Genomic DNA, 14,412 nt, shown 5'->3' with positions numbered 1-14,412 from the left:
AATTTTTTATGGAAAAATGGCTACGTGCAAGTGATTTTCTCTCTTCCCACTTGCCATGTAGGACGGGTGGGTCAAACAGATGTTTGTTTTCTTCCTCCTCGCTTCAATCCATGGCAACTCTGAATGTTTACGGCGACAAGTTTAGTAACACGAGGATATCACTTCGATGGATGTGATCACCATTGTTGCAAGCCCAAGGTTATTTTGGATTTCAGGACGGAACTGACTGCAAATCAAATGCCCTATTCCCGCCTGCCGAAATGCGAGAGCACTGCGATTGAGAAAATGACATAACATTACGAGAATCACTCAACAATGAAGAACCAAAAGAGAGATGAGTTAACACTTAATTATCAGATCATACCAACAAATCCAGGACCGTTCTGCAAAGGATTAGATAGAGGAAACATGGGTAACAAATGAAACAGATGGAGAGCGAGATGAAGGAGGGAGGGATGGAATATCTATCTAGTAACGTCGTGTTGAGTCGGGTGTGAATGATTGTCGGTGCTAGATCTAGGTCTAGTTCTAGCTTAGAAGATAGAGAAGGATGTATGCCAACCAACTTTGAGGGTGAGATGTACTTGGGAGAGGATTTTCGGGCAAGGAAACGGGTCCATGAGGCTCACTAGACACACCTTAGGTGTAGGGAGAAATTTGCCATTGATTTTGCAACTGTAAGTTAAAAATAGCTTTGCATGTTTCTATAAGAGTGCAAGTGCTTGAAAAAGTGTGTATTGCACTTTTTCTGTCAGAGCCTGGCTTAATAGGAATGATGGACTACTCATATCAACAAGGAACTCCTTCTTTTTCGGAAACCCATTTAAAAATAACTCCAAAGTTAGACGTGCTTGGCTTGGAGCGATTCTAGGATGAGTGATCGACTGGAAAGTTGGTCTCAGATGCGCACGAGTGAGGACAAAGTGCATAGGAAAGACTAGTATTTGTCTGTGGGACAGTTTAAATACAGCCAGGCGTAACGGCCGAGAACCGGTGGCTCTGGTCGGGGCATTACATTTCACTAGACTAAAAAAAACTACCATATGTGATGAATGACTATTGCGATGACATTGAGGAGGAAGTTTCCTCCACATATATGTCCTACGTCTTCATTCCTTCTTCTGGTGGCATGAAGGATATAAGGTGAGCCGCGGCAAACTCGAAGGACCTCGTTGAATTTTGGCAAATTTAGTTATCACGCATGATGAATTTTGTGCTTCTGTTTATTTTTGACAAAAACATGTTGCGTGTCACTGAAAATAATCATTCTTAGGTAACTGAAATTGCATCAAAAAATGCCAGGGCCGGAGTGTACGCACATGACGTATGTCACTTATCATTTGAGTTTACTAATCTTGCTCAATTCTTTTTTTGAGTTTACTAATTTTAAGCCGACTAAGATTTTCTCAAAGTCAAAGAGTCGATTCTGAAAATGCAACGTTAGGTAAAAGAAATATAAGTCAGCCAAACTGAAATATCCATTCCTCGGCTCGCTTCCTCCCTCTACATCGCTGGCTGGGTGGGACCGCCAACCCCGCCGCATAACCAAATCAATCCCCCACCCACGGCGAGCGTCGGCATGGACGAGGAGAGGACGGAGGCGTGGTGGGCCCGGCGCGCGTGGGCGCTGCTGTCGGCCGTCCGCGAGCGGGCGCCGCTGGTGCAGTGCATCACCAACCTCGTCTCCATGGACATCGCCGCCAACGCGCTCACCGCCGCCGGCGCCTCCCCGGCCATGCTCCACAGCCTCCGCGAGATCCCCGACTTCACCCCGCGCTGCGACGCTGTCTACATCAACGTCGGAACGCTCTCCGAGGACTGGCTTCCCTCCATGCGCGCCGCCGCCTCAGCCGGCCGCCCCTGGGTGCTCGACCCCGTCGCCGTCGCCGCCTCCGGCTTCCGGATGGAGGCCTGCCTCCAGCTCCTCGCGCTCCGCCCCGCCGTCGTCAGGGGGAACGCGTCCGAGATCCTCGCCCTCGCCTCCAGCTCAGACAGCTCCTCCTCCTTCAAGGTACCTCAACTAAATCCAATCCTATTAGTAACTGATTGCTAATTTCCAATCCAATCCAATCCTAGGGTTGATTTGATCAGCACAAAATCTTAACTAAATCAGATGATAGATTGTGACACTGCAATGTTATAAACTTATTTGATCCACGTGCTCCTGGTACTGTTATTTTAAACTAAGATTGATCCTTCAGCTCATTTGGGGTCATTGTGGTTGTCATTCAAATTGACTTGCTGGAAACATATGCCGTCCATGTAATCTTGTGGTTAATTTCAGATTTAAAAGAAAAACCATAGCCCACCTTTAAGTGAAAGCTAAAATAAGCAGTTCGGCACAGAACGTGTAAGGTTCAAACATGCTGAAGTTATCTTGTATCACAAGTGCAGAAAACAGAGAATGGCAATACTATGGAAGAACCACAAAGGAGAGGGACAACAAAGCGACTAATTGTCTTACTGTGTCCCTCCTCCCACTTGAGCACTTTCCCCACAGCGATGAGTAGTTTGAGAGGTAACACAGGCACCATGCCAATTCCATTAATAAGATGGGAAAGGGAAAACAATTTTATCCTGTCTGAAGAAATTTTAGACTGCTGGTCAAACGTCCCTTGCGTTAGTGAAGTTTTTTTTGCATGGATTCCAGGACGATTGCCTGATTGCCTTATCTCCCTCTTATTTGAAGATGAGCAACACGCATACCAAGCCTATTCCCGCCTACAGTATATATTCCATCTTGCCTCTGATGGCACTAATACTTCTGGCCAACTGCAGGGTGTTGACAGTTCACATGACTCAGGGGAGGCCCTGCAAGCCGCGAAAGCATTGGCACGGTCCAGCGGGGCTGTCGTCGCGGTATCTGGAGCAGTTGATTTCATCACGGATGGCGAGCAGGTTGTCAGCGCGAGCAACGGCGTGCCCATGATGCAGAAGATCACGGCCACAGGGTGTGCCGTGACTGCTCTTATAGCGGCTTTTGTCGGGGCAGATCCCTCCGATGCTCTGGCCGCAGCAGCGTGTGCTCTTGCCATCTTTGGGCTTGCCGGAGAGATTGGGATGGAGTCGGCTAAAGGGCCTGCCTCTCTCAGGATGCACCTCATCGATGCTCTCTACGGGCTCGACGAGCAGACAGTCACATCAGGGGTCAAAATTGCCCTAGTGCCGTAAAACATGTCTACCGTGGCTACCAGTGTTTAGGAAATATAATGTCTGGGCTGATCTGCAGGGTCCTGCAAAACCATGAAGCGTATCAGATTGTATTGACTGTTGCCATCCATATGTACATGCCCCCATGAATAAATTGCCTGGTGACCATCCATCCACATCCAGGCTGTACTAACTACCAAGTACATATTATTTGTGAATGCTGATGCCAAAAAGGTTTTGCACTGTTGTGTGACAGCACGGCTGTAGAAGCAAGGGTAAAGTCACTCTGATCATTTGTTCAGAGTTTTGAAATAAATTGTAAAAGTAAATTCATCATCCAGATCAGTTGATCCAGCAGGCATATCTGCTATATGAGACTGGAGATTGATCAAGAAGTCTCTTCAACATAAACTGTATTCGGATTTTGGTGCTCTTTGGCTGCAGCAGAGCGAGCTGAACGGCTGTCGCCACGGGGCTGGGGCCTGGGGGCATGCGCTTGTGCAGTGTGTATGCTCACATCCTCTGTTTTCTCATGACCTAGGGCCTCTCTATTCCTCAACTGAGATACATGTGTTGATTGGATCATGCTATGTAACAAAGCTGATCATGGAGATGTAATCAATCACATTGAACTCAAACGTGTTGGAATATTGACTTCTGGGTGAGAGAGTTGCAGGGGATTCATGGAATGCCAGGTGAGATATCTATTACTTCTATTACTAGTTCTCACTGTACATCTGTTACTTCTTCACCTAGTTATATCTGTTTTTGAGATCATTGTATGCAGTATTGCGTTGCTACCTGGCACTAGTGACATTCCAGTAGCTGAATTCAATTATCAGGGCCCTACTCTACTTTGTACCTTGTTGGTGACGTACACAAGTCAGCATGTCAAATTAAATACAAGCTCATAGTTCACAAATTGGTACCAACAAGGGTAAAAAATGCTGAATACCGCTGATGCTACAGTCTTCCCTTCACTTGAAGGAACAGATCCTTCATTTGATGATGGCGCTAAATGGCCCCATTCGGCTTCACATCTTGTTCATGTGTCTTTGTTAAGTCGCTCAGCATCTCCATCATCTGCATTATCAGCTCAGTCTCTAGTTGAAATGTCAGGAAAACTTCCATTATGAATCTGGAAGTAATATTCTGCCAAGGGATTAGCTATATTGGAAAAATACTCATGAGCAGCTGGTACCGTTTAGCTATGGCGGACTAGCAAACCAAATCTCTGTTCATTGTGACTCAGTTTACATTGTTTTGAGTAATGTTGATATGTGAAATTCAAGATGGCATTTTAGGGCTGAATTTTTTGGGAATTCAGAATTAGTATCTATTTGGCACTGCCAAAACACATGATATCTTAGGTTTTGGCACCGATAATATAGAACATAGTTATTTTAAATTATTGGGCCAACAATGTATATGGTGAATGCCGAGGCAAAACCTTTGCAGATTTTATTCAGTCACCCACGTTCTTTATTACGATCATATATGTCACACGGAGTATAAGCCACTCACTAGAACATTCTCAGTTACAAGCAATAGGAAAAGAAAAAGATGGTGTGTTGGTGGCTAGGTTAGAAAGAGATATGTCGACCCTCTTCAAAAGTAACATGTGATGATAGTTTGCATCTGTTCCGGCATTCCCATTCTGATCATTGTGGGATGAGCCAGCTCTAACCATTCATGTTCTTATTCACTGCAGGTCTGATAGTATATATGCATGTTTCGGTCTAAAATGATATCTGAGAAGAAATAACGCTGAAACTAACTGGTGCTTTGTAGCGTTAAACACTCCATTTTCATCTGCAACTCGGCACATCACCAAAATAGTACTCCCTCCATCCCATAATATAAGACATTATTACCTCATTTGATTTTCTCTGCTGCCATCACCTAGCTATCTTTTAGATGACATTATATAGACATTACATCGACTCGGGGGATCAGAAATATGAGTCTCCCAAGTCATAGAAGAATAGAACAGAATGCTGTCGACAGTCACATGAAGTAGTTGCCTCTGCTTGTCAGTTTCAAATTCAAATTTGGGGTCATTGTTTGGTCACAAGATCCATATGTCATATTATTATGTACAATCTCATGTTGCTAACTGACTACTTCATGTGCATTCTGTGACCTGTTCGTACTATAGTTCTATATGTTGCTCATGCTTTAGGTGTTCATCAAACTTGGAGTTAGAACATCAGCTTAATTGAACACATTGATATGAATTTATTTTCTGCCTACAAAAAAGGACAAGTGTAATACATAATTCACATTACGTTTTGGTTCATCAAATTGATAACTACACACACTCATATTTGTCCTGCATGGTTAATTTGCTAAGAAATCCACCCGTGCGTTGTGAAAGGTTGTAAATTCGTTGGTTCTGACACATGTGCAAAGGTCATGTTCATTTTGTGTTGTTAGTGAAATATTTATTTCATTTTCTTACCAGGAGTGTTATGTGAGAGAATTCCCTATTAGAGCCTTTTCAAAAATGTGCTTCCTTATTTGGCCAAAATACGAATTTCTTCCCATTGTGACACTACCTCCAAAATTGATGCCCAATTTGGCATCTCCGGCCAGTCCGTTGTCATGCTCTGTCGAAAGCCTGTAAGTTCTTTGTTGCTTGGACAAAACTATCCATAGTCCGTCAGTGTTTTTGCACTACCGTCCAGTTCAATTCGGCACTTTTGTCCAGCCCGTCAGTTCTTTTTGTCATCATGGAGCATCCGCAGAGCAACAAGGGCGGCTTGCTGGGCTGTGGCATGTGTAGCGATATGGTCGTGAGCAATGACCTATATCGCGTCGCGGCCACACATGCATGGCGGGGCGGCAGGCGAGCTGCTGGTCCAGATTTATGGATCAACCGCCTAGTAGGCGCCTCGAGAGTTACCTGACGGTGTCCATGAAGTACCGGTTCTCCGGCGACAGAGCGCGTGCACCTTGCTGGGGCTGCTAGGGCCAGGTCTTCATGGACAGCGTCCCATTGAATGCCTGACATGCGCCTCTTCACTTTGACATCCACAACAGCTTTGCGTTGCTGGTCATGGAGCGACGCACCGAGGCATGCATGCCTCGACGTCGTCAAGCTCATCATGTCCAAAGAGTGAGGGAAGTTCTAAGAGAGATAAGAGACAGTGTCCCGGCTAAGGGGTCACTTACCACGTCAACTCCTGGTGATGGGTCCGGTTGAGGACTCCTTGTCGGTTTCGTCCTGGCCGCATCGGACAGCCCATGGCGCATACAAGGAAGATTCAGAAGACATGTGTACATGATAAGACACTGGATTCGTGTAGGGATCTACGTCCTCATGTGTAGGCAACTAGGATCTTGTACCCTAGAACACCCAGTATCCTATATTAATCGAGGGGCCATGCTGGTAGACACAATTTATGATATCTTGGTAGTTTACCTGTACTCTGTCCATAGTCCAAAGGGAATAAACACATGCAGGACTTAGGGTATTATCCCTTCAGAAAGCTTGAACTTGGGTAGACCGTGTCTTTGTTACCGTCATTCCTAGACGCCTAGTTTAGGATGCCCTACTAGGAGGTCTGCCAGATCTAGCTCCGTCAATAAGCGTTTCCTTTTAGGGATAATTGTATATTTTCAAGTAGCACTCAACAACGAAAATGGATGGAAACGTCAAATAGGGCATAAAATTTTGAGATTGTCTTAAATAGCAAAGAAAAATTTGTTTAGGGGACCAATAAGGAAATATATTTTTCAGAAGGGCCAAATAAAGAATTCTCTCATCTCCTGCAGAGTTAGACCTTGCAAAAGAACCATCTTAGTCAATTTCTCCCCTTTCTATCGTCTCCTCCGCTCCCTTTGCCGCCGCCGCCAACACAAATCTACAATTTATCTTGTTCCTGGAAGGGAGCAACAACCAAGATGCCGACAACCATGGCCAAGGCCGCAAGGGCAGGAGCGGCGCCTCTTCGCCACGACAGCAGCCTTCCAGAGGAGATCGTCGTCTGGGAGATCCTAGTTCGCCTCGACCCCAAATCTCTCCTCCGTTGCCGCGCCGTCCGTCGGACGTGGCGCCATGCCACCTCCCCCCGCGCCTTCCTGCTTGCCCACCATGCCCACCAGCCAGCCCACCATCGCGTTAGACGAAGAATACATCCTCACTGTCGACCGCCTTGCCGCCACCCAGCTCCACACTGTCGCCCATCTTGACAAGGCCTTCAATCCAGAGGCTTCCTGCGATGGCCTTCTTGTTGTCTCCAGGTACAACATGACTGACACCATTGATTTCTCAATTTGTAACATGGCCACTCGTCAATTTGCTCCCCTTCAGCAACTACATGAATTGGGCTTGCGGTTATTGGGGGTGTACTCGCATCAACCTACCGGCGAGTATCGATTGTTACTTGAACTCGATAGCTACAATTAAACGCCTGAAGACCAACTTGGCTACTATGTCTTTGCATTGGGCTCTCACCAGTCACCAAGGTACATCGGGTGGCAGGAGTCAACATCACAGTGCTTCAGTTTACCTGTCTTGGTATGCGATAGCCTGCATTGGTAGTTTGGTACCCAGTATATTATGTGAGTGAAAGCAGCTACGTACGGCTTCAGAGTGAAAGCAAAGCGATAGTATTCGACACCATAGCTGAGTCGTTCTGGCCAATGCGTGCTCCAATTGTTTCCACCAACTCATATGCCTTCGAGATGGATGATACACTCGGCATATATAACCGTAACTATGCCAAAACAACTATTGATATATGGGTATTGCAGAACTACGAAAGCGAGGTTTGGGACTTCAAGTATCGAATCAAATTGCCAGTTGCAGAAATACGGGGGAAGTTTGAGGCCTTTAATGACCATTGGAATGTGGAGGTTGTTTCAGCAGACCATGACGTGCTCTTGCTAGTCAGTTCTGGTCGGTGTCTGTCTTACATTGACAATGATGGTAAGCTGATTGACAGTTTTGATCATGGTCGCAAATACTTCTTTTTGTCTAAATATCGGCTCAAGCAAAGTCTTGTCCAGCATACCTTCTTTCAGGCATTAGAAAGTTCTGTTGTGAACACTTCACCATTCATCTGATGTCTACTGAGCGAGGTGGTGCTTCTTAGCAGCTTAACTGTTGTATCCTTATGAGCTGCAACATCTATGAATTGGATCAAGTATGAACCTGCTGGCATCTTCTTCATTTTGCATTGATGTATATAAATTATGATTAGAAGCTCTATCTTTTGTGTGTTTATCTATGCTTTTCTTGGCACCCTGGAGGGCTGAAATGACTATTCTGTATGTTGATGCTATAATTTCTTAGTAATTTTGCTCTGCTTTGTACATAATTGCCAACTGATCCGCCTCATGTGTCTATTTTCTTGGGCTGATAATTTGACTCTGCTTTATTTTAATTATCTTGTGATTTTCTTAGTATTCAATTGTTAGCAATTTTTATGGCTCATGTCCCTCTTCCTTGAGTCAAAGAGTTGACTTTACCTTCTTATCTAGTGGTTTTCTTGATAGTCTATATTGAGTGTGTTTCCGGTTTGTATCCTCTGTTGTCGCTCATGATGAAATGAGAAAAGATTTTTCTGTTTCTTGATGTGCAAGTTGCATCTAATTTTTAGAGCAGCTTGAGCACTACACATTAAAGTAAATGGTTGCATAAGAGTAGTTGACACCATTTATTTATGACGAACTACCAACCAAACCTCTGTTCACTATGACTCATTTCCCATTCCTTTCACTGAATTTTGTGGAAGTCATAGTTAATATCTACTCGACAGTGCAACCGTAGTATCTTAGGTTTTGGCACCGAAAATATAGAACATAGTTATTTTAAATTATTGGGCCAACAATGTATGCGGTGAATGCCGAGACAAAGCCCTTGCAGATTTTATTCAGTCGCCCACATTCTTTATTAAGTTGGTAAATGTCTCACAAAATATAACCCACTCACTAGAACATTTCGGGTTGCAAGCAGCACGAATAGGAAAAGGGTTGGTGTGCTAGCGGCTAGGTTAGAAAGACCTGCGTCTGTTCCAGCGTCTTGCAACATTAACTTGTGATGATAGTTTGCATTCCAGCGTTTCCACTTCCGGCCATTGCTGGATGTCCGTGCTTTAACCGTTCATGTTATTATTCATTGCAGGTCTGATAGTTTGCATGTTTCTGTCCATGATACCAAATGTTATCTGACAAAAGAACACTGAAACTGGTACTTTGTAGCGTTAATCCTTTTCATTTGCAAACCAGCACATCACCAAAGTACGCTCACCTGGTTTCCTCTATTGCCATCACCTAGCAATCTTTTAGATGGCATTATATAGGTATTAGGTCGACTCTCAAGCATTGGATGTTTGAGTTTCCAAGCCATAGAATGGGAGCGTTGTCGATGGTCACACGAAGCAGTTGCTTCTGCTTGTCAGTTTCAGTTTCAAATTTTGGTGTTCGTTTGGTCACAAGATACATACCTTATATTAGGGCAACCCCAACGTGTCTCGTCAAATCGCCCACAAATGTCTGAACTGGATAGTTTGGACACTTTAAGCCATGCAATGCGAGTCGTGAAATTTGTCCGGACCAATTCGGATATTCAGAATCTCCAAACTGGTACCAAATGGGGGAGGGGATATAAGAGAGTCCAGACGTCTGCCTAACCCACTATTAGTTGGACCACATCTCCTCCTAGCACATGTGTCTCACTCATTTTTTTCCCCTCTCGGTCCATCCACTGTAAGTCATACCCACTGTCTGGATTTGATGAGTACGGCTGGATGGTCAACGCACTGCCTGCTGTATACAGACACGTCTAGTCGTGTCGGTGGACATTTTGTGTCATCTGTTTGGTGATCCCTCTTAGAGTTCCCTTAGTGCATCTCTAGCAGATCCCCTATATATTAAAAGTGCAAAAGGTGCTTCCCATACCACTTTACTATTTTTTTAATAAAGTCACTGCTTCACAGTAGGCAAATCTCCTATGTATTTGAGTCTACTAGTCGCCGCCCCCACGGCCAAGGGGGAGGAGGAACACTAGCGAACGCCGCTCGCCGCAGCACCCGAGGCCCCTGCCTCGGCATCCGGAACCCTCCGCGTGTAGACGAAGCAGCAAGGCCTTCCTGCCACCTTCCTTGGCAGCCGCGCGGCTCTCTTCGGTGACCCCTTCGACGGTGGCAAGGAGGGGAAGGTGGGGGGGGGGGGGGCGCTAGGGTTGCGTCGCCATCCGCGTAGCCCTGATTAGAGCGAAGCGGGGGCAGCTTTGGTGCCTAGCACAGTGTACCATTTGTGCTCCTGGGGTTGTTGCTTCTTGTGCGCATATACAATTATACAGATAACACGCACACGCACACTGTCTCCCTCTCCCTCCCTCTCTCTCTCTCATACGAATGCATTGATACGTACTAATGTTTTTGCGTCTTCTCGAAGAACATCCTGCAAAAAAAAACATACGGTGTAATGGGTAAAAATTCACAATACGTTTCAGTTCTCAGAAGATAATCATGCACACTCATATTTGTCTTGCATAATTCAAAGTATGGTTCAGTTCTCAATTTTTTTCTTTTGAGATTTGTGGGCACTCAGTCTGAGTGGCCGTGCAAACAAAACCTGGGCTGAGCCCAGCCCAGCCCAGCTCAAAGACCTACGCTCCACCCCCACCTACCCTCCGCCGCCACCACCACAACTCCCAGCCGCAGCCGGCGACCATGGCGGAGGAGGCCGCGGCCGAAGGAGCGACGCCTCTTCTCGAGGGCCTCCTGGACGAGATCGTCCTGTGGGAGATCCTGGTCCGCCTCGACCCCAAATCCCTCCTCCGCTGCCGCGCCGTCCGCCGCGCCTGGCGCTGCGCCACCTCCACCCGCCGCTTCCTCCTCGCCCACCACGCCCGCCAACCCGCCTTACCCGTTTTCTCCAGCGGCGGATGCCATAACTTTCTCGCCTTGGACCAGCGTGCTGCCCAGCTCCACACCGTCGCTCGGCATGACGAGCCCTTCTTCCTGGAGGCTTCCTGCGATGGCCTCCTCCTCTCCAGGTCTTATTCTGGCTGCCGCCTCGCCCTCTACAACCCGGCCACGCGTGAGCATGCCTCCCTCAGGTGTCCACCGTGGGGCTTCAACATCGTGGGGATGTACCCACACCCACCTACCGGCGAGTACCGGCTGCTGCTGACCAATTTCTCTGCTCCTGAAGGCCAAACTGGATGCTATGTCCTTCCGCTTGGTTCCGACCAGCCACCGAGGTACATTGGGTGGCTGGAGATGGTAAAAGTGCTGTGCATAGAGATATCTGCCCTCATCCGTGATAGCCTACATTGGTTCCTACTTGAGCATAGAAAACATGTATTGGTATTTGACACCACCGCCGAGTCATTCCGGCACATGCGTGCTCCACTTGTTCTTGGCGACAGTGACCCTGGCCTGTTTGCGATGGATGGCACGCTCGGCATTGATTGCCATAATGATGCCATGGAAATCATCACTATATGGGTGTTGCAGGATTATGAAAGTGAGGTTTGGGACATAAAGTACCGAATCAAATTGCCGGTTGGTGAAATCAGGAAGAAGTTTGGAGACTATGGTGAAAGCTGGAGTTTGGGTGTTGGTGTTGTTTCGGGGGATGGTGACGTGCTCTTGCTGCTCAATTTTCGTGGGTGGCTGCTTCAAATTGACAGTGACGGCAAATTGATTGAAAGTTCCAATTGTGGTCATAGAGACCTGCGGATATATGAATATCGGCTCAAACAAAGTCTTGTCCAGCATGCTTTCTTCCCGGCTCTAAAAAGTTATGCTAGTAGTGCCTCACTTTTGATCTAATGGCAGTTGAGTGAGATGGTGCTTCTTTCTTCCTAGCTGTCATATCCTCATGAGCTGCACCATCTATGGATTGGACCAAGTATGAGCCTACTGGCCTCCTCTTTGCTTTGCTTTGCATTGATGTATATAAGTTATTATCAAAGGCTCTGGTTGTAATGTGGTTGCATGGAATCTATGCTTGTCTTCATAACCTTTCGGGCTGAAGTGACTATTGTGTGCGTTGATGCTAAAATAAAGATGTCATTTTGCTCTGCTTTGGAAATATTTGCCTTTGAGCTGACGGATTTGGCTTTGCTTTATGTTAATTATCTAGTGGTCTTAGTGCTCAATTGTTAGCTTTCTATATCCCCCATGCTCACTATTTCTTGAATTTAGGAATTGATTTTACCTTTTCACCTAGTGGTCTTCTTAATAGTCAACATTTAGGGTATTTTCTGTTTCTATCCTGTGTTGAAGCTGACGATGAAACAGAGGCAAAAAAATATCACTTATTGACTTGCAAACATCATCTGATTTTAGAAGAGCTTGGAATACTAGTAGTTATATTAAATGGTTGCATCATAGTCAATGAAATATTCTGTCATAATTCATTTTTCTCTGTGAATCAGTTTTGCATCTTGGTAGTTATAAGTCTTATGAAGACTTTAAGCTTGATATTATAGAGAACTGAACATGGTTATATTTGTCTCTTTCCAATGAGCTGTAATATTGTCTAGAATAGACTCATACTGCAATCTGAAAATCTATGAATACCTTTTTGTGCCTCCACACTGACACCGTTTTTACATTGCATTGTTTGGAATAATCTTTTACTGTTTTACTTTTCCTGCTAAATTTTTTGAGTATTAGTGCTTCATGTTTATGTTTAATCTGAACATAAGTTGAAGAAATAAAATTTGTTCATGTCTCAAGGAGGACAGCACCAGGCCTGTTGTGTTACACCACAACTGGAGAAGGGTAAAGTCATTATGATCATTTGCTTCAGAATTTGGAAGATGTAAAAGTTAGTTCATTATCCAGATTAGTCGATCCAGTATGCATGTTTGTTATATGAAACTAGAGATTGATCGAGAAGTCTCTTCTCCATAATCTGTATCCGGTGCTCTTTGGTTGCACTAGAGCGAACTGAACAGTCGTCACCACGGGGCTGCGGACACGTGCTTGTGCAGTGTGTATGCTGATGCTCACATCCTCTGTTTTGCCACGATCAAGCAGGACCTCTCTGTTCCTTAAACTGTTATAGATGTGATACTCGGATCATGCTATGAAACAAAGCTGTTCAGAATGAACACGATCACGGAGATATAACCAGTAACCTTTAACTCAAATGTGTCCTTGTAAGCTGAGGGTTCAAAGTATTAGTTGGAATATTGACCAGTGGGTGAGAGTAGTTGCAGGTTATTCATGGAATGGCAGGTAAGTCGCTCATCAGCATCAGCAATATTCTGCCAAGGGATGAGTTGCATTGGAAAAACACTGATTCATAGTTGGCACCGTTTAGCTATGGCGAACCAGCAAACCAAACCACTGTGCACTATGATTCATTTCCCATTCTTTTGAGTAATTTTGAGATGTGAAATTCGAGCAGTGATAATTTTAGGGCTCACTGAATTTTGTGGAAGTCACAGTTAATATCTACTTGACAGTGCAAAGATTCCTCAATATCTTGGGTTTTGGCACCGAAAATATAGATCATACACATTTTAAATTATTGAGCCAACAATGTATATGGTGAATGCCGCTGATACAAAGCCCTTGCAAATAATCTTCAGCTGCCCACATTCTTTGTTAATCCTTTTGCAACATTAACTTGTGATGATAGTTTGCGTCTATTCCAGCGTTTCTACTTCCTGGCATTGCTGGATGTCTGTGCTTTAACCATTCACTGCAGGTCTGATACTGATAGTCTGCATGTTTTTGATCGACAAGAAACAGCACTGAAACTAATTGGTGCTTTGAAGCGTTAAACCCTCTCTACATTTTCATCTGCAACTCAGCAAATCGCCAAAACTAACCGGTGCTTTGTAGCGTTAAACCCTCTACATTTTCATCTGCGATTCAGCACATCACCAAAATAGTCTCATTTTGCATCCTCATCTGCCATCACCTAGCAAATCTTTTAGTTGGAATTATATAGAGTTATATCGGTTCTTAAGCATCGGAAATTTGAGTTTCGAAGCCATAGAATGGGAGTTCAGTCGAAGGTCACACGAAGTAGTTGCCTCTGCTTGTCAGTTTCAGTTTCAAATTTTGGGTCTTTGTTTGGTCACAAGATACATATGTCAGATTAATATCTACAACCTCATGTTGCTAACTGGCTACTTCATGCCCATTCTGTGACCCGTTCGTACGCACTATAGTTATTTGTTGGTCATGCTTTAGGTGTTCATCAAACCTGCGAGTTGGAACTTGGAACATCAGCTTAATCGACCACATTGATCTGTATTCATTTTCTATCTAATTTTGAGCATCA

At 45.1% G+C, this 14,412-nt stretch overlaps 2 protein-coding genes and 1 pseudogene across 3 annotated transcripts; all 3 read left to right on the top strand.

The window, feature by feature from the left end:
• The first annotated feature begins 1,489 nt into the window (after positions 1 to 1,489).
• On the top strand, positions 1,490 to 3,374 carry LOC147981502 (hydroxyethylthiazole kinase-like). The gene is made up of 2 exons (XM_087513994.1): positions 1,490 to 2,011; positions 2,779 to 3,374. Exons 1-2 carry the CDS (start codon positions 1,580 to 1,582, stop codon positions 3,169 to 3,171), a joined length of 825 nt encoding a protein of 274 aa, XP_087370120.1. The 5' UTR covers positions 1,490 to 1,579; the 3' UTR covers positions 3,172 to 3,374.
• Positions 3,375 to 3,637: 263 nt separating this feature from the next.
• LOC147981501 (uncharacterized) lies at positions 3,638 to 9,337 on the top strand (annotated as a pseudogene). The gene is made up of 2 exons (XR_015598950.1): positions 3,638 to 3,845; positions 4,862 to 9,337. The product of XR_015598950.1 is annotated as an uncharacterized LOC147981501 (transcript).
• A 1,417-nt stretch (positions 9,338 to 10,754) lies between these two features.
• On the top strand, positions 10,755 to 12,203 carry LOC147981500 (F-box protein At1g52495-like). Its single transcript, XM_087513993.1, has one exon. The coding sequence runs from the start codon at positions 10,833 to 10,835 to the stop codon at positions 11,937 to 11,939; it is 1,107 nt and encodes a 368-aa protein (XP_087370119.1). The 5' UTR covers positions 10,755 to 10,832; the 3' UTR covers positions 11,940 to 12,203.
• Positions 12,204 to 14,412: the final 2,209 nt, after the last annotated feature.

This window comes from Triticum urartu, chromosome 3A (assembly GCF_056163025.1).
Source record: "Triticum urartu cultivar PI428250 chromosome 3A, HENAU_Tu73, whole genome shotgun sequence".
Taxonomy (NCBI): domain Eukaryota; kingdom Viridiplantae; phylum Streptophyta; class Magnoliopsida; order Poales; family Poaceae; genus Triticum; species Triticum urartu.
This window is presented reverse-complemented; position numbering and strand designations above follow the sequence as displayed.

Coding starts and splice junctions, on each gene's coding strand:
- LOC147981502 (XM_087513994.1), top strand. CDS start 1,580: ATGGACGAGGAGAGGACGGAGGCGTGGTGGGCCCGGCGCGCGTGGGCG. Junction 2,012..2,778: donor ACAGCTCCTCCTCCTTCAAG/GTACCTCAACTA, acceptor GGCCAACTGCAG/GGTGTTGACAGTTCACATGA.
- LOC147981500 (XM_087513993.1), top strand. CDS start 10,833: ATGGCGGAGGAGGCCGCGGCCGAAGGAGCGACGCCTCTTCTCGAGGGC.